Raw genomic sequence first — 19,753 nt, 5'->3', positions numbered from 1 at the left:
CAAACCTTCACCTGGGGACTACCTCAAGCATTTAATATTTAATTCAGTCATACAACAGTGAACAACAGTCATCAAAGCTGGTGAAAGCTGAATGTCTCCAGAGAGTACGGTAACATGTTCGGTTCCAAAGTTGTACCCCAGTGAATGATCATCTTTCTAATGTTTTGGTAAACTAACCTCCGCCCCTGCTAAACTGAGGACGCGCTGTATGCTGGGACTGTGCTCGGGAGGACGCCATCTTTAAACCCCAGACGGAACCACCGCTACTCGCTGGGACCAACGACACACCACCCGCGTCGGGTTAACATTCTGCGGGCATCATCTGCTTGTTTACCGGCGATACAGATAAGCAACTAATTGAAGGAACTGTGAGAACACGATTTAAGGCACGTTGTGTGGTCTTACAATCGTGATATAATAGTGCTAACAGCAACAACAATAGACGGAAAGACAACGGACGAGCAATCAAGGCGTTGTTGTTGAGCTAGCTAGCTAGCTTCCCATAGCTGGCTTGCTGGGTGACTTGCTAACCCTGCCCTAGCCTAGCGCATTAACATTCAGATAGCGTTGTTCGGAAAGGGCTTCTTATCCCCCCTTTGTTGCCACTTGCGCTGCTTGATTTAGACGCGATTGTAGGGCGGCAGTGAGTCCCGACTTCTCCCCCTCCCCAGCGGCCCGGCCGGAGATGCGTGGAAGATGTCTGTTTCGGGGCTGAAGGCCGAATTGAAGTTTCTGGAGTCAATTTTTGATCCAAACCACGAACGCTTCCGAATTATAGACTGGAAGCCAGATGAGTTAAGCTGTCAGTTTAACGTGACTGGAGAAAAGCTTTTGATTATCCACTGCAACATCACGGTAAGAAAGGAAACAAGGAAACGACTTGTTTGGTATACCATTTCATGTTACCTACGCTAGCTAGCTTGCTAAAACACTAGCGGAACACGCAGTTTTTTTTAGCCTAGCTTCCAGCTAAGCTATGTGTGCGGGACAGACAGGCGGACCGCCAGGCAGACTGACAACAACATGTTCAAATCATTGTGTTAAGCCAGCCAGTCCTGTGAGATGTTAGTTTCAATGTTCTGTGTTTTTCTCTCTCCTCTCCAGTTGTTCGGTTGCATATCAGATAACTGTAGGTTACACCCATAGAACCCATTTGATGGTTTTATAACAAATACCCTCAAAACCATTTTTTTAGTCGCTCGACATGACATGCATCACCTAGCAATCGAAGTTAGCAGCTTTCGTGAGCTAGTACGGTTGGCTGTCAAAGTAGCCAACTTGTTCACGCCAGTTAAAATGTAAAAAAGCATGATGATGGTTGATCAAATAGGCTCCTGTTTGATAATCTAAACAATATTTCCCTAGTTTGCTAGCTCATACGACACGTCTAATTGTCGGTGATATAGTCTCATGACGTCGATACAGTAGCTAGCCTAGCTTTTTAGCGTCTAGCAAGAAAGATACAAAAGCATCCCATGACAAAGTCCACGGTACACAGTGGTCCCCAGGCCAACTGCTTTGTTTACTGGTATACACATATCTGTGCTAGGGTAAAGCCTCGACTCGCGTGTCAGCCATTCTTCTACTAATATGAAAGTTGAACAGTCATGTACACAGTACTGATTGAATTCCTCTATAATAAACACAATCAACCCAATGTGCATTGAAGGCCTCTGATTTTGGCACCATCACACGACACTGAAGTATACTGTATTGTCATGCATTGTTCTCAACCATAATGCTAATTGTCTATTTGTCTTTGTGTCTCCCATCCCTATTGAATCCTGTGCCTTGTAGGAATCCTATCCCTCCACACCCCCTATTTGGTTTGTGGACTCTGATGACCCAAGCCTGACACAAGTGTTAGAGCGGCTGGAGGATGTGAGGAAGGGCAGCACTCTGGTAAGACCTCAGGTTCCAAAAGCTCTTCTATGTTTAGGCCTGTAAAACAACGGGGTGTAACATGAGGGCGGCTGTGGCTCAGCCGGCAGAGCCAGCGTCTAATGATCGCTAGGTCGCCAACTCGGCTGTCCGAACCCCCGCTGGCCATTTGTCGAGGTGTCCGTGAGCAAGGCATTGAACCCCTAATTGCTCCAGGGGCTGACCCCTTGTCTAGAGCATACAATTCCAAATGTATTATTATTATTATTATTATTTTATTTTTTATTCTATGACAAACTGTTTCAGCACTGCAAATGCACCAGATAGAACCACATTCAAAAACAATGGCCAACTGAAAGCACTTGGTATCATGAATGACTCATTCTTGTTGTCAGGGGTCAAATTGTTTACCATGCTATGTTCCCCTTCATCATGTGGATGCCTTTTAGGTTTTACTCAAATGTTAGTGTCGGTTTCCCAGACAGAGATTACGCCTGGTCCTGAACTAACGCCTGGTCCTGAACTAGTATTCTACTGGATTTTCAATAGAAAATATAGCCTAATTGAAGAGGCATTTTAGTTCATGACTAGGAGATATCTGTGTCTACCTGGAGCTAAGTGATTTCAATGACCATGTTTACACGCAGCCTAAAAAGCATCCAATAAATGTATTGGTAGCTAATAAAAAAAAACACCCTTCTTTAAACACCATAACAAGTCGGTCGTGAATTAAAGGTAGTTTCTAAGGCCAGGGCTATGTTATATCTCTTGATAAACTGAATCTTGCCTTATACTAGGCATAAACAATTTGTTGGATTGAGAGTTCAATCGCAATGGCAAACAAGCCAGACAAATCGCCAGTTGTGATCACAAATTGAATGACCAAGCAAACAGTTATTCATTCTGATTGTGTATGAAAACATGGTCAATGTTGATATGCCCAATGCCTTTGGATTTGTCAACTTTCACTGCCTTTTTTATAGAGAATCTTCTACATAGGGCTATTTATCACAAGTCGGCCTACAAGTTTATAGAATAATGGTTGAATGGGAAATGGAGAGGGTGCCATAGCTATGCAAGTAGCCTACTAGTTTAAAGAATTCATGGGACAGGCTGTATCTCAGCAGGGGCATTCTCTGTGCATTATGACGACACAACACATGCCTGCTGAGCTAAGCTTCACCAAAAGCAGCCAGATAATTGAGTTGCTTAATGATCTATGGCTCTTTTCAGCTTGTGATGTTTTAGTTGGACTTGCTGGAAGATGGATACAATAGGGAGAGGTCTATTGGCCTACAATTACAATTTAGTCATTTGGAAGATACATTGATTCGCAATTGTGCAATCAGTTATGGAAGCTAAATCAATCCCAATATATGAGCATCAGAAGTGTATTACTGTGAAAAAACGTGAGAGAATCTTTATTTTATTTTATCATTGTCATAGCCTAGGACTATCCTATCTCTACGAGTTTTACCAGTATGATTAATGTGAGATAAAGCAGTTTTCCTGATGAGTTATTATTATTATTATTATTATTATTATTATTATTATTATTATTGACAGCTATTCCATATGTCACTGGTCCAACTGAGGCTGAGGTTGGAGGGAAATGCCCTGTCAGTTCATGGGTGTGAATTCTGCTGCAGGACAGAGGACAGGACCTCTGTTGCTCCTTGCCATAGCACCAGTTTATAGATGGCTGAGACGACATGTTTTAGGCATCCCCTTGTCACTCTAACATCACAGGAGTGTCATCTCCGGCACATTTGGCATGACTTGTGAACGCCAATCTCTGACTTAGTTGTGCTGGAGAACTGGAGGGATGGTTCTCTTTGGCAGGCACACAGCACCCTATAAAGACAGAGATTGTCAGCAGGTCAAAGGGCCTTGTCATGTGAATGGTGTGAGATGGTATTTGAGGCCAACATTTACGTGCCAGGCTGCTTTTGCTGTATTCTGTCGCTGTATTCTGACTTAGCCTACTTATTCTTGCTGCATGCACTTTGTAGGCCACCACAAGATATGCTTTTTATAGTCGTGTTATCAAAGTTTGCTGTGCAGGATGTGTTATCTTTTAATTTTTGTATCATGGAAAGTAGTCTAAATACAATGAAAAGTAGAATTTCATCATATTGAAAACATTCAGTTGAGTATAATAATGATACCGATATTAGCGACTACAATGGTTGCGAAACATGTGCCAAGTTAAGGATCTGTGACAATTTTAATTTATTTTTTCTAAGCCCTGTTTCTACACAGCCCAGGTGGTTGACATTTCCTGAGTTGCACCACTTATGTTTGGTTGCCACAGCACCTGGTTGTAGCAAGCAGCATTTTGGTGTGAAATGAGTCACCTTCCACGGTGCAAAGTGATCTACAGTAACCTCACCCCGTCTTCTTCCATCCACGTTCTGACAGCAGTCGTAACCGGTTGTGTTGCATGACAGAGAAATGACACCCAAGCCTGCACTTGATAAAATCTAACCCCTTTATGATGTTTGCCTGTAAGGGTGTGGAGGAGGGTGTGGGTGTGGGGGTGGGGGTGTGTGTGTGTGTGTGTGTGTGTGTGTGTGTGTGTGTGCACTGTGTGATCCTTTTCAGTCTGGCCCTTGCTCTCCCTCACTCTGCTTCTTGGTGTTGTTGGTCCCACCAGCTCCTGCAGCAGCTGAAGAGGCTCATCTGTGACCTCTGCCGGCTGTACAACCTGCCCCAGCACCCAGATGTGGAGATGCTAGACCAGCCCCTCCCTGCAGGCCCTGTAGGACAAGACAGAAAGGCAAGGCTGCTGCTCTAATATATAATATCTACGCCTTCTGATATTCATATTTTTAAAGGACTGCTACACTTATTTTAACAAGCTAGAAAGGAGATTGATGGTACACTTTCATCTAATGAAAGGGTTAATAACCTGCAACACGACTTGGTGCCGTGGTTCTTCAGGATGAAATCGATACTGTGGTCAGGGTCACTGGGAGGCCCTTTCTTAACATACTGTGACCAACAAGTGAATAGGACATTACTGTCATATATGAGGAATCCCAGTTTCTGATGTTGGAGATGAATGTTTGCAAGTTTGTGTGTTTACAGCTATGCTTAAAAAACTAAAGGAAGTGTTTAGCATTTTGCTGTGAAAATGCATTTCTGCATGCAATCAAGTCGACGATCTTTACAATCTGAGACGAAACGTTACCCTACAAATGCTGTTCTGATAGCGAATGATAGCATTCCAGGCTGAAATAGAACGGGTGAAGGTTGGGCGGTTACATTTTTTTAATACCGTTAAGCTGCCCCCAAACTTACCGCGGTTTACGGTTTTACTGTGGGATTCAAAATCACATTTTAGGGCTTTGACGGAGCCTCCAATTTCAAATGATGATTTTTGTGACAGCTAATGGTGAAAGGTGGACCAAAGCCCTATCCTTTTCGCGAACCTGCTCGAACAGTTTCCACGAGCAGTGCTGGAAAATGTGCTTAAAATAAATATATATTTATTTATATATACTTTTGTTTCATAATGAGACTAAGTCGGGACAAATTAGACTATGTATGGAAAACACTGCAAACACTCACCCAAGTACAAAGCGCAGAGTGTGTTACAGCAGACTAGTGCTGTGAATCGCATATCCTTCTTCTGAGGAGAAGCGGTCACATGTCACATGAATACTTCTAAATAGTATTTTTTGTCAGGTTCATTATTTGTCAAATTACATTTTTACAAAAAGTTCTGTCATCGCTTTCAATAGCGTCTTCAACCATACAGACAGTGGTGCTGGACAAACACTCTTAAGGCGTTTATGTGCTCACATTGTGCATCTGATTTCTTTTTATGACGGTATTGGTATTGACACCGTTGCTATTTTTGAATACTGCGGTTTACGGTAGTACTGTAATACTGCTCAACCCTAATGTGACTGCAACACGTGTGTTTGAGTGTGGTGTGTTTTAACTGGACATGTCGTCTGTTTTTGCAGCATGGAACCACAGATGAGGTCACATCTGAGGAAGAGGAAGAAGAGGAAATGGGAGAGGTCCTAATCCCTTTTTAAACACATTTCATATATACATAATGCTCTTCCACTCCACTGTACTCATATTCCCACACAGCCACACCAATATTTGCATCTATATTTATGTTCTTTAAACAGTAGTTTTAAGCAGGGTTCTCTGTCTACACTCTTACAAATGTAGTGTAAAGCTGAGCCATGCTTATGATCTGGTGTCGTGTGGGTAGGTCTTTGTTAGGGGTGTAACGGATCACCTAACTCACGGATCGGATCGTGTCACGGTTTTTGAGTCACGGATCGGATCATTTTTCGGATCAACACAAAACATTTTTGTTTTTATAAAAACTGCTTTTTCCTTGAATTCTGTAAAAACACCACTTTTACTATGTGACAAAAACCAACAACATTCAAGATGTCAAAACTGGTAATATATATATATATATATACATACATATATATATATAATATATATATAACATATTCTACACTCAAACATTACATAATTATACTGAAATACACTCAATTTAAATGATAGGAGAGAGGGAGGAGGCGCCTGGTTGCAGCAGTGAGTCACTGGGCTCTTTAAAGCAGATGAATACACATGTTTTATGCCACTTTTAACTAAATAATAAAGTGAACCCTTATTTTGAACATGGTATGAAAAAAATGCCTACATTATCAGAAGTTGTCGAGCTACCTTTTTCGTGCCTCCCGTCATAGTTGACAGAGAAGCCAAAGTGCTCCCATACATGGGATTTAAATGACGAGGGAGGCATTTCGAGTTCTTCTCCGCCGAACAACGTAACATGATACACTTGGGCCACGTTCGTAAATTCGCTTTGAGAGCGCCGGAGCGCACACTGGGTCCGATGTCATAAAGGGACCAAGTCATTTGATTGGACAAGAGGCGTTTCTTGAACGCTGATCAGATTCCAGAGCGGATTTACGAACGCAGCCTTGTTGTTGTGGATTCCCAGCTTCACGTGTAGTGAGCAAACAACGGATTATTTTTCTTTCGCATTATCAACCTATCATTGCGCTTTAGAGTAAAACAAAGCCCGCAACTGTCGCGTCTATCTTTTCATGGCAACTCTACATTGTGATTTACAAGAGATATTAAGTAAGATATTAAGTAATATTATTACTTGTTAACAGTGATACAGTATATAGGTTTGCTTCTCTGTCCACTTTATCCAAGCTAGACCCCCTGTATCATTCGGTTCTAAGATACATCACCAATAGTGCCTTCAGGACCCATCACTGTACACTGTATAGTCTGGTTGGATGGCCATCTCTTTCTGTCAGAAGGCTCCAACACTGGTACACTCTTGTGTTTAAAATCATCTCTGGCTTCTTACCGAATTATCTGGGCCTGAAGTTCATCCCTATACCGAGTGGCTCGGGTCTCAGGTCTCGTAGATGGCTACAATACAAGGTGACACTTATCATGAACAATGTTGGAAGGGCAAGCTTGACTTATTATGGCCCTTGGTCTTGGAATGACCTACAGACTACTTTTAAATTAGAGGCCCTTATTTCCATAAGTATCTTCAAGCGTAGATTAAAGGATGTGGTCACCGCTCGCTGTACCTGCTTTGGTTAGACTTCTCAATGTTTTAATCACCTTGTAAATGCCCCTACCATTGTTTGTCTATTGTATTGTTGCCACTGTCTTATGTCCTGTCTTGTTATCTGAACTGTTTTTTAAGCTACTATTTTGACCCTGTCTTGGCCAGGTCTCTCTTGTAAAAGAGGTTTTAATCTCAATGTGACTTCCTGGTAAAATAAAGGTAAAAAAAAAAAATGCAATTGATCCGCGGTACACACGCGTTCCGAACCGTGGAGGGCGATCCGAACGGATCACGGAATTTCCGTGATCCGTTACACCCCTAGTCTTTGTAGTGTCAGAGAAGGTTGCATTCTCTTCATATCTCATAGTATGTCTTTTAATGTGCATCTTTTTGTCTCATTGTGTGTGTTTGTGTGTTGTGACAGCAGGACATTGAAGACCTCGACCACTATGAGATGAAAGAGGAGGAGCCTGTGGATGGGAAGAAGTCTGAGGATGACGGGATTGAGAAGGAGAACCTGGCCATCCTAGAGAAGATCCGCAAGAACCAGAGACAGGACCACTTGAACGTAAGTGCACATTCGGTAAGGTCACTTTTCATACATTTTTGGGGGGGTGCATGGGGTAGTTAGTTAGTAGTTAGAACTGTTCAGTGGATCTACTGTTAAACTATATTACTTCATATCATGTGAAGTTGGCCAATTGTCAGAGACAATTATAGACAAATTATGCATGTCCATCTGACCGTCTTTCTGTCCTTAAATAACCACCCTGAACAGTTCTCTGATTAAAGAGACATTATGCAGGTGGGTCTAAAAATACATTGTTGAAATGGAGAACTCTACACTTTTTTCCCAGATGCCCGTTAAGCAATTTTCCCCCCAAGGTTTCTCTAAGCTTCAGCTTTCTGAGGCAGCACAGACTTATGAATAGATTTGTTTGTGCCAGGGACTGCTGTTCTCTGCACTTACTGCACTCAGTGGCTCAGCTGGTCATTTCATATTCATCTGAAACCTGTCACAGTCATTTAGAGCACACACTCTCACATGGGATGGTGTGTGTGCCTATACCTGGCTGAACATGTATGTAACCGTGACCTTTGTAGTTAGAACATCATGTTTCCCCTGTATGCTGGATTCAGACTCCCCTGACAGTGTGAAGTCTGCCCTGTTGCATTGTTGTACCTATGTAATAGCATGCGCTTTATATTTTGGATCTGTTTTGCCTATACAGTGAATAGAATGTTGAAAATACATATTTTCAGATTGCGAATTATGTGTAAGTGCCTGTGTGTTGTGTGTTGCAGGGTGCGGTGTCTGGGTCAGTGCAGGCCTCGGACCGCCTCATGAAGGAGCTCAGGGAGATCTATCGATCCCAGAGTTACAAGACAGGTAGGTACTGTTCTACTCACCCAACCTCTGGAAACTTAATTCCTTGTGTTTGTTGTATGTTTACCCAGTACAATGGCTTCTTCGTGACTGAGAGCTTAATATACAAGCTGGAAAGGACGTAAGCATTTAACAGCAGCACAACTCCAAAGTCGGTTTATGCTTTAAAGCCACAATCCGTAATTCCAAACAACAAGTTTCCATTTGAAGCAGCTCCTCAGCTCCTCTCTACTCATCAATAGAATCTGTGGTGCTTAACCTTAAGCAACCGCCTCACATTCGAACGGGTGCTCTGTCTGACTAAGTGGGACTAGGACAAATGCTACCACTCTTATGGACGTACACTCTGTCACATCTGTCACATCAAAATGGGAGTTTAAAACAATATTTTTAAGTTATACTGTTTGTTTAAATTCCTGGTTTATATAAATGGGTATACATCATAGGTCTGCATATCCAAAAACCTCTTCACAAATTACACATTGTGGCTTTAACTGAATAATCAACTGTCCCTTGATATAGACTTGACTTATCCCAATCATGTGTTGCTTTCCAGGCATCTACTCAGTTGAGCTTTCCAACGACAGTCTGTATGAATGGCATGTCAAGCTGAGGACGTAAGTAACTATCGGTTGTGTGTGCACAGAACAGTAGTTAAGGCTGAAGGAACACTTTAGTCACAGATAGAACTAATTGATCTATAGTATAGTTAATAATTAATAATAATTAATAATTATAGTATAGTTAGAAGGTCACTATTGCTATTTTGTTTTAATGTAGTATTTAACGTAAGAGTTGGCACTAATGCATGTTGGTATATATCCAGTATTTACATGACAACATTACATGTGCTGTATTTGCCCAACAGGGTAGATCCTGATAGTCCTCTACACAGCGACTTGCAAGTCCTTAAGGAAAAGGAGGGAATGGATTACATCCTTCTTAACTTCTCATATAAAGTAAGACTTCTGATACATTCATGATTAATGAAGACCGTGTCTGCTGTGAGACCCCTGCAATCTGAAAAGCAAGGAAGTCCTGATTTTATTTATTTATTTATTTTCCTTTTTCTTTTGCAGGATAATTTCCCTTTTGACCCACCGTTTGTCCGGGTGGTGTCGCCCGTGCTGTCGGGGGGGTGAGTCCATTGCGCTTGTGTGGAATGCCTTTGTTTTGTTTTACCATGATGTACCATTGTGACAGAGTTGCTCTCCCCACATGACTGTAAAGGAAGGGCGTTTTTTCCTAGTCTAGACAGATTTTCTGTCAACACCCATTGACAAACCTGAACTTCTAAAAGCATCAGAAAGATAAAAACTAAAAAACAAGCAAGAATAATTAGTTCTTTCGGCAAAGGCAGGTGGTTTGAAAATCCTGACTGAATCTTTTTCTTTCGCTTTCTGTTTCTTTTTAAAGTTATGTTCTTGGAGGGGGTGCTCTATGCATGGAGCTTCTCACCAAACAGGTACGTAGAGCATACATGCAGCTGAAGATAAATTCACTGTGTGTTCAATCTGCAAATGCTATTGGGAGCCTCTGTGTGCGCTCACATTGTGCCTATTCATCACAGGGCTGGAGCAGTGCCTATTCCATAGAGTCTGTCATCATGCAGATCAATGCCACTTTAGTCAAAGGAAAAGCCAGAGTGCAGTTTGGAGCCAACAAGGTAAGCAGTGTTAAAGGGGACAGAACATTATGACCTGTGACCTGATCTATTGCTGTGTCCCATTTGTCCTCTCCTTCACATGGATTTAGATACAGGTGTGTGCGTGTGCGTGTGTGTGTGCCGTGTGTGTGGCCATAGTTAGACTAATCCCATGTCCCTTGTCAATCCATCTGAGGAATTGCATAAGTAGCTACTTTAGAAGAAGGGTGGAGAAATGGTACGCAGCATGTGATGTTATCATACATAGCAAGGTACTGGGAGTGTTGACTTTGATCTGACACAGAGAGACACATGGTGAGCTCCCTGCTCTACGTGTGCGAGGTTTGTGTGTGCGTGTGTGTGTGTGTGTGTGTTTGGTGTGTGCGTGCCCTGTGGGTCCGTGCCCAGCTGGTCCTGCTCAATGGAAATGAGGTATCACACTTGATAATCCGCAGCACTTCATTCCAACAGGATGTAGTTGCCTGCCACCTCTGGGACAGGGAGATGCTGATCTCTTAATGCTTGAGGCTTCAAATGAGTCCACTTCATGCTGTCACTTCCAGACTCTGTGTGGTCCCTCAGACTAATCTGGCTCTGGGCTCCCATTGGAATTTGGAGCAGACCAAGCAACTCAGGGATATTTATAGCCGAGCTGCAGTCGGGTGCATTTTCGAGGAAGCTTTTGCCGTCTCTGAGAAATTTGAGTTCTTCTTTTCAAGTTGTTGCTGAACAATGTGCTGTGTGGAAGAGAGTGGTGCACTGCTTTGCACCACTGCTTTGCACCACTGCTTTGTTCATAAAGTTGAGTCACTGAGGGGGTGTATCAGATCTGTCCCAGAGTAGAGTTGGGTATGGCTTTTACAACATCAGTATTCCATAAAATGCAAACATATCAACATATTGTTGATAGACATATGAGGCGAGTCAGATGTTATCTAGTGACGGGGTGTATCACATCTGCCCAACAGTGGAGTTGTGCAGGTATGACTTTTTCCCAGTATATGCAATTTAGAAATCAGAAACATAAACTTAGTCATTGTGTTTTGTTACTTATCAGGAAACCCAGTGTTGCCATTTTAATACAGCAGTGGCCGTTATCACCATGACTAATCGCTGGCACCTTTTTTCCCCTTTCCTTTTCTTCTTCTTACACTTGAAGCTTTGATTGTTGAACATGACTTCGGATGTTTAGTGATAAGCCAAGTGTTTGTTTCCTTTAGAACCAGTACAATCTGGCCAGAGCACAGCAGTCCTACAAATCCCTGGTGCAGATCCACGAAAAGAACGGTGAGCGTCACCATCTCCAGTTACACAGGGAGAACATCCGTTACCTTGTTAACTGAGGATTTCATCCTCTTATATCGGCCTTTGCTCGGGGAGAGTATTACTCTTACTTAGTATTATTATTAAGTCCCATATATTGGTAGATATAGTCAAGGATCTTACTGCAAGCTAAATATCCACTCCCTGTTTGCAGAGAGCTGCTAGACGTCTGTGGATACATTGATTGTGCGCTCAATCTTTTTCTAATCGTGTCACATTCTGTTGTCTGTTCCTTGCAGGCTGGTACACACCCCCAAAGGAGGATGGGTAGGAGCACTGCCATGTCTGCACTGGGACCACATGTCTTAGGGTCAAACCCCCCCCCCCCCCCCCCAGTATATATCTATATATATATTATTTTCTCTAACTGGAGTTTGACCCCCCCCAAACCAGTTACACTCATTATTTGCTCATGAGTCAATGGGTAAAACTTCTAATAAACCACCTCATCCACCATTCCTTCACTCCTGCTCTCTAGCTATTTCTCTCTCTCTCTCTCTCTCTCTCTCTCTCTCTCTCTCTCTCTCTCTCTCTCTCTCTCTCTCCTCTTGCTCGCTCTCTCTTCCCCTCCTTTGTTACAATAGCTTCCCTAATTCTCTGAGCATCGAATGGAATCCATATTGTGCCACTTCCTTATTTCCTACATTGGGCAAGCACAGAAGAAGAGGTTATTGCCTGTGATTTCGGTCAAAGTTTGAGAGGCATGGCTTTTCGCTACCATCTGAGTTCTGCCCGTGACATTGAAATCACAAGATCAACCAAGCTTCTCTGGCCACAGACTGGAACTGAGAATGACAAGTGACATTCCCCCTGTAACGCAGACAGTGGAGTCTGGAACAAACATTTAGACGCTGGTGGTGGGTAGCTCCTTCCGCTCCCTCACTCTTTCCATGGAAGGCTTTTGTCATGTCTGTGCTTCTGTAATATCTGTATAACGCCTAAGCTATTCGTCCTTTGGAAGAACTTGCTCTTGAGGCTTGCTTGCTGACAAACACGTGGTTTAAAAAAGCCCCAAAAAGCCTTTGTGGAGAGAGAGCTACAGAGACTCCTGGATCAGGGTGGGATGAGCTTCATGGAGCATATACTGTTGAGCACACAGAGGTGGAGAAGACCACCACCGCCACTCCCTCCTCCACATGCTTGGCTCTGGGGCATTTGGCTACATTGACAGTATACTGAAACATGACCAGGCTTAGCAAAAGGCAAGTTGGATTTAATCACTGTAAATGTAGTCGAATTTAACTCCACGTTGTAAAACTTGTAAAATTGTATTTCCGAGAATGGATTTAATTGTTTTTAATGTAACTTTGTGTGGGTCTTTGGGTCTGGGGCTGGCAGAGACCACAGTAGTATACCCTTGACTATAGCAGGGGACATCTCAACTTCTGAGGACGGATTTCACAAAATAGAATAAGAAATACATTTGCTTTGTGGATATTCTCGCAGAAGCAAGACAAGGAACACCTTAAACTATGTTTTTATGTAAGCATAATGACTACTGCTGTTTTTGTTGTCCTGTATGCATTTGAATACTTACATTGCTATGTTACAGTGGTAACTGTCATCTTATTGACAAGTGACACATCATTCCTCTTACTCCGTAGCACCTCCATGCAGTAATTGCGTAGGTAGTGCTGTTTTGGCATTCCATCCAGATATCTCCACTATTTCTGCCCGTCACACAAACCTCAGTAAGGCTATGCAGAGAAGTGTCAACAACTTAATTTCCCAGTAGTGAGGAGGGGAGTATGTAGACCTACACATCAGGCCTAATCCAAAACGCCTCTCAGTGCAGTCACCCCACTAGTTAGAATCTAGAACCATCTAAGGTGCCCACAGCACTGCACTGGTCCTTTGCCTACTGGCAAGGAAAGCTCAACTGACTGCAGAGGACTTCACCCCATACCTTTTCCCCAACATGTGTTGGTAAAATAAAAATCCTTCCAGGTTTGACTGCAAGGTGTCTAGAAATGCCTTAGGAAAAGACTTAAGCCCCTCTCCCTTCCGTTGCCTGCCCTCTCTGGTACTTAGGCTCCTCACAACCACCTTCAGCACACTCATTCCTGGAGCATGCTCAGTCTTAGATATGATGTGAATATTATGCAGACTACTGTGTGATGCATTGTATTTAATGCTATTACACACACGTTAATGTCTGTTTATTGTGTGGGTATGTATCCACATTGTTAATAAGTGTTGTCCCGAAAAACCAGCATAGGAACCAGCTTTGTTCCTAGTAAATATTCTGCTTATCTTGTCAATGCTGTAGGTTAGCCCAAAACACTAACCTCTTCAACAACTCATTAGTCACCCTTGTAAAACATAGGCCTAGGAATGGGCATATAATGTATAATTAAGTTCCATCTACCTTATGTACCTACAGTGGCTATCGAAAGTCAACAAACCCTTTCCACATTTTGTTGTGTTATAGACTAAATTTAAAAATGGATTAAATAAATAAAAATTGGCATCAATTCACACACAATACCCCATAATGACAAAGTGAAAAGTTTAGAAATGTCTCCAAATGTATACAAATTTAAACAGAAATACCTCATAAGTCTTCACACCCTTTGCTATGACACTCTTAAAATGAGCTAAAAAGCTGAAATGTCATCAACAAATCACTAATTAAGTTGAATTGAGTTGGTCTTAATGCACGGATAATAGTGTAATTTTGGAATCAATATCTTTGTTTTTATAGGGTCTCTGATTTGCAAAGGAATCAATTACACACTATATAGATTAGGATGTCACTACCAACACAGCACATTTTAGAATTTTCTCTTGATCCTGAAAAACTCCTCAGTCCCTGCCAGTGACAAATATACCCATAACTTGATGCAACTACCACTATTCTTCACACAAGAGATGGTGCAGAAACTGCATTGCATGTGCTCGATTTGCACTAAACTTAATGCTTTGTAGTAAAACCAAATAAACACTTTTTCATCCACTTTCTTTACTGTATCACTTGAATTAATTGTTGCAAAGTGCAAACACAATTATGGATATGAGAGATTATTTTTCCATTAAGGGATTCTTTTTGGCCACTTGGATATAGAGCAATTTTGGAGAGTGACTGAGATGATGTTGTCCCATCGACTGTGCTTTTTCCTCTCCACCATTCAACTTTGTCGATTTTGTAAGTCTCCCCAGGCCTCAGGGTTGCATTCCTGAGCAGTTTTGTCCTTCTCCATTTGCTCAATTTATAATGACAACCTGATCCACACAGTGTGTAATTGATTCCTATGCAAATCAGAGACCCTATAAAAACAAATATTGATTCCAAAATTACATTAACTATTATCCTTGCATTAAGATGGACTCATTTCAACTTGAGTGATTTGTTGATGACATTTTTGCTTTTTAGCTCATTTTAAGAGTGTCATAGCAAAGGGTGTGTAGACTTATATACATACTTAGGTATTTCTGTGTTTATTTTTTTTTATACATTTGCAGAAAGTTCTGCTTTTCACTTTGTCATTATGGAGTATTGTGTGCCAAATTTTCATTTATTTAATACATTTTAATTGAGTCTATAAGACAACTAAATGTGGAAAAAGTGAAGGGATATGTTGACTTTAGACAGCCACTGTATTTGTGTAATATCAGCCATCCCACTTGTGTTCCACAAAACAGCTTAAAAAGCTGTTTTCACCGAAGACTCGCATCTGTGTTTACTACACATGGCTCCATTCACCTAGTATGGTGACCTCCTTTAAAAAAAAGAAAAAAAAGAAAAGGAAACTGTGTCAACACACCACTTAATGTTGACCATTGGCATGGACGTTCGTTAGGTGTTGTTGGTTCCCAAGTATGCCACTGCTCTTCCTTACATGCTCACCTCGGTCTGGACCAGCCCAGCTGTAAAACGCCCTGTGTTCTCTGGAGAAGCAAACTCAGGAATACATACATGCACGGGATTTTGCAAGGGATTGCTTCACAAAATGTCACAAGATGCAAGATTTTACTTTATATATCCTTGTTTACTTACCGATTGGCTTCCCTATGTAATTGCAGTGTATGATTTTTGCTGTTGGACTGCACACAACATTTGCTTGTCTAAACAATATCCTCCTGGTATTAGCTAGTTAGCCTGTAGCGCTAAGCAAGGGTTTGGAGTGAAATGTGTGGGACAGGCTTGGTCTTTCTTGGCATTTGCCCATTATTCATTATTAGACCGTTTAATTCTGTCAGGGAGCTGAGTGCCACACCCCAACCAGGGATCTCATTTACCTCAAATAGTCTTGATCTTGATGGGTGTTTTTAGGACAGGTTTACAGTCTTTCACTGCAGTCGTTCGCATGTGGATATATCAGCAAATGCTTTCATCCGTAGCAACTCCTGTTAAGAGGACAGCTGTCTGGTTTGGTGGGGTTGATGTGTTCACAGATCCATAGAGGTTGTCTAAATATAAACCGTTCTGGAAATATATCTTTCCTTTTATTACCACAAGACCTGGTTAGTTTGAGAATGAGAATGAGGGCCCCCACGTCTCCCCTCCTGTGTGTTGTTAGAAGTATGACATTCCCTTTAGAATTTGTTCTATCAGCATCTGAAACAAATGGACTGCTACTCTCAATCTGTGGAGCATCTTTTAAGGATGTCAGGACTCCCAACTCATTACTGGTAGGCTAAAACCCCTGTGCCATCAAACTAGAGTACATCTTTAACCTGAGAAGGGGCTCTCTTCAGCATAAGACCCCTTGTTTATAGTCAGTGCAGTGAATTAGGCTACAGCTTCTCTTATACTGACACAGAGCAGTCTGACTAACAGCCTAGTGTTTTGGAAAATATTGGTTTGCGACCTATTATGGGTTCTTTCTCTGGCTTCATTTTGTGGTGGGCGGGTTATAAAGTTATGCACTGTTAGCATGCTTTTGGTTTTGTTTTTATTTTTTTCATTGCAAGGGTAATTTTGACCATGTACAGTAATTTGTAAACTTGCATCAAGTTTATGATTAAAGAATTTTATGAAATACTCTTGTGCAATGTTTTTAATCCATGACTTGAATGAATGTCTTGTTTGTTTGTGTTTGGCTTATCAGCCTGACTATTTGTTTGTCTGAACGGAAAATACCTCGTCCTAAATCCTCCTGATTTAGACAAACCAGGATTACTAATAATACTAAAATGCTGCTGCCACTAGTGACCCTATTAGTGGACATTTTTTGTTTTGGCCAGTAGATGGTGACAAGTGTCCAATAGAAAAAGCTTATGGTTTACTTCTCCACAGATTCAAAAAAATCTGCATTATATAAAAAGTCCCATCTAATTCTAGGAAGAGATCATGGGGTTGAAAGTAATAGCTGAGGTCAATCAAATAATCTTACATTCATGCCAAAAATGCAAAACGTCTTGACACGGGTACATTGGAAACCCTGGTAATGCATACCTGTCAACATTGGGATTTTAAAATAAGGGATATTTTCCAGAAAATAAGGGATATCCCCCACGCCCCCGGGCCATCCTCCCCCCCCCACCGTCCACATACCATACCCCTTACATTTAAATTAAAATAAATAAAATTTTGCCATTTAGCAGACGCTTTTATCCAAAGCGACTTACAATTACAGGGACATTCCCCCTGGAGTAACTGAGGGCTAAGTGCCTTACCCAAGGGCACACTAGTGGTGTGGCTTCAGGCGGGATTTGAACTCACAACCTTCCGATCACAAGTCCAACTCACTATCCACTATTTAGACAAGGGTATACACAGTCAATCCTAACATCACCACTAGACAACCATAGGATACCCCTTACATTTAGACAAGGGTATACACAGTCAATCCTAACATTAATTTGGCCATTTAGCAGACGCTTTTAATCCAAAGCGATTTACAATTACGAATTACAGGGACGTTCCCCCTGGAGTAACTGAGGGCTAAGTGCCTTACTCAAGGGCACACTAGTAGTGGTGTGGTTTCAGGCGGGATTTGAACTCACAACCTTCCGATCACAAGTCCAACTCACTAGACCACCACTACCCCTCAACATCACCACTAGACAACCATAGGATACCCCTGACATTTAGACAAGGGTATAAACAGTCAATCCTAACATCACCACTAGACAACCATAGGATACCCCTTACATTTAGAAAAGGGTACACACAGTCGATCCTAACATCACCACTAGACAACCATAGGATACCCCTTACATTTAGACAAGGGTACATACAGTCAATCCTAACATCACCACTAGACAACCATAGGATACCCCTTACATTTAGACAAGGGGATACACAGTCAATCAACCGCCTGCTTCAGTGCAACAATAATTGGGTTAACTAGTTCCTACAAGTAAGTGACTACAGGTGGTCAGAATCAGATACCTGGTTGAAAGTAAAATACTTTGAACATCCCTGCATATACAGTATATCTCAAAAGTGAGTACACCCTTTAGATTTTTGCAAATATTCTGTTATATCCTTTCAGGGGATAACATTATCCTACTGAAACTTTGATATAACTTAAAGTAGTCAGTGTGCTGCTTGAATAACAGTATAGATTTATTGTCCTTTGAAAATTACTCAGTACTAGGGGTGGGCATCAATGATCGACGATCGATAATTGATCGATAAGGATCTTGGTCGATCACAAAATATTTTGCTCGATAATCATTAATAAATAGTTTTTTTTTTTCTTTTCTTTTTTCTCCTATTTGTGAGTAACTGTTTTTTTACTGCTCCTATGTGAGTTACTTATTTTCTATATTTTTATTTATAACGTAAAATGTGTTTTTAAGTTAAACAATTTAGGCTACTCACTGCCTTGTTTAAGAGGATTGTTATCTGACTGTAGTGTCTAGTTTGAATGTGAATGAATGAATGTGTGCAATAGCAACACAAATAAAGTCTTTCCCCCAAGGAAAACATGCTTGTTATTTCTGGCCTATTATTATGTATTTTTTTATTTTATTTTTATGGAAAAAAAAGCTTAGCAATTAATCGATAATTGATCGTTAATTCTTGCGATTATCGAAAAAGAAAGTTTGCCCAGCCCTACTCAGTACACAGCTGTTAATGTCTAAACAGCTGGCAACAAAAGTGAGTACACCCCATAGTGAACATGTCCTAATTGTGCCCAATGATGTTGTTTTCCCGCCCTGGTGTCATGTGACTCGTTAGTGTTACAAGGATTCAGGTGTAAATGATAAGCAGGGCTGTTAAATTTTGTGTTTTGGGCACAATTCTCTCTGAATGCTGGACAACATGGCACCTCATGGCAAGGAACTCTGAGCGGCTGAAAAAAAGGATTATTGCGCTTCACAAAGATGGCCTTGGCTATAAGAAGATTGCCAACACCCTGAAAATGAGTTGCAGCACAGTGGCTAAGATCATACAGCGGTTTTCCAGGACAGGTTCCACTCGGAACAGGCCTCGCCAGGGTCGACCAAAGAAGTTGAGTCCACATGCTCAGCGTCATATCCAGAGGTTGGTTTCCAAAAATAGACGTGCGAGTGCTTCCAGCATTGCTGCAGAGGTTGCAGAAGTGGGATGTCAGCCTGTCAGTGCCCAGACCATACGCCGCACACTGCATCAAATCGGTTTGTATGGCCGTCGCCCCAGACAGAAGCCTCTTCTGAAACCGATGCATAAGAAAGCCCGCAAACAGTTTGCTGAAGACAATGAATTCAAGAACATGAGTTACTGGAACCATGTCCTGTGGTCTGATGAGACCAAAATAAACCTGTTTGGGTCAGATGGTGTCCGGCGTGTGTGGCGGCACCCTGGTGAGGAGTACCAAGACAAATGTGTTTTGCCTACAGTCAAGCATGGTGGTGGCAGCATCATGGTCTGGGGCTGCATGAGTGCTGCCGGCACTGGGGAGCTGCATTTCATTGAGGGACACATGAATTCCAATATATACTGTGACATCCTGCAGCAGAGCATGATCCCCTCTCTTCGGAAACTGGGCCGTAGGGCAGTTTTCCA

The 19,753-nt window shown here is 41.8% G+C and overlaps 1 protein-coding gene across 3 annotated transcripts; it reads left to right on the top strand.

Annotated features, from left to right (window-relative positions):
* Positions 1–304: 304 nt before the first annotated feature.
* ube2q1 (ubiquitin-conjugating enzyme E2Q family member 1) lies at positions 305–16,792 on the top strand. Of its 3 annotated transcripts, none has more exons than XM_080538822.1 (13): positions 305–855; positions 1,798–1,902; positions 4,538–4,660; positions 5,856–5,912; positions 7,887–8,027; positions 8,765–8,849; positions 9,403–9,463; positions 9,715–9,805; positions 9,926–9,984; positions 10,263–10,311; positions 10,417–10,512; positions 11,712–11,778; positions 12,054–16,792. In XM_080538822.1, the coding sequence occupies exons 1-13, from the start codon at positions 697–699 to the stop codon at positions 12,083–12,085; spliced, it is 1,125 nt and encodes a 374-aa protein (XP_080394948.1). In that variant the 5' UTR covers positions 305–696; the 3' UTR covers positions 12,086–16,792. The 3 variants fall into 3 exon arrangements, with proteins under 3 accessions (XP_080394948.1, XP_080394947.1, XP_080394946.1); XM_080538821.1 differs by having other exon boundaries at positions 7,887–8,042; XM_080538820.1 differs by having other exon boundaries at positions 7,884–8,027.
* The last annotated feature ends 2,961 nt before the right edge of the window (positions 16,793–19,753 follow it).

This window comes from Nansenia antarctica, assembly GCF_963989245.1.
Source record: "Nansenia antarctica genome assembly, chromosome: 9".
In the NCBI taxonomy this organism is placed as follows: Eukaryota; Metazoa; Chordata; class Actinopteri; order Argentiniformes; family Microstomatidae; genus Nansenia; species Nansenia antarctica.
This window is presented reverse-complemented; position numbering and strand designations above follow the sequence as displayed.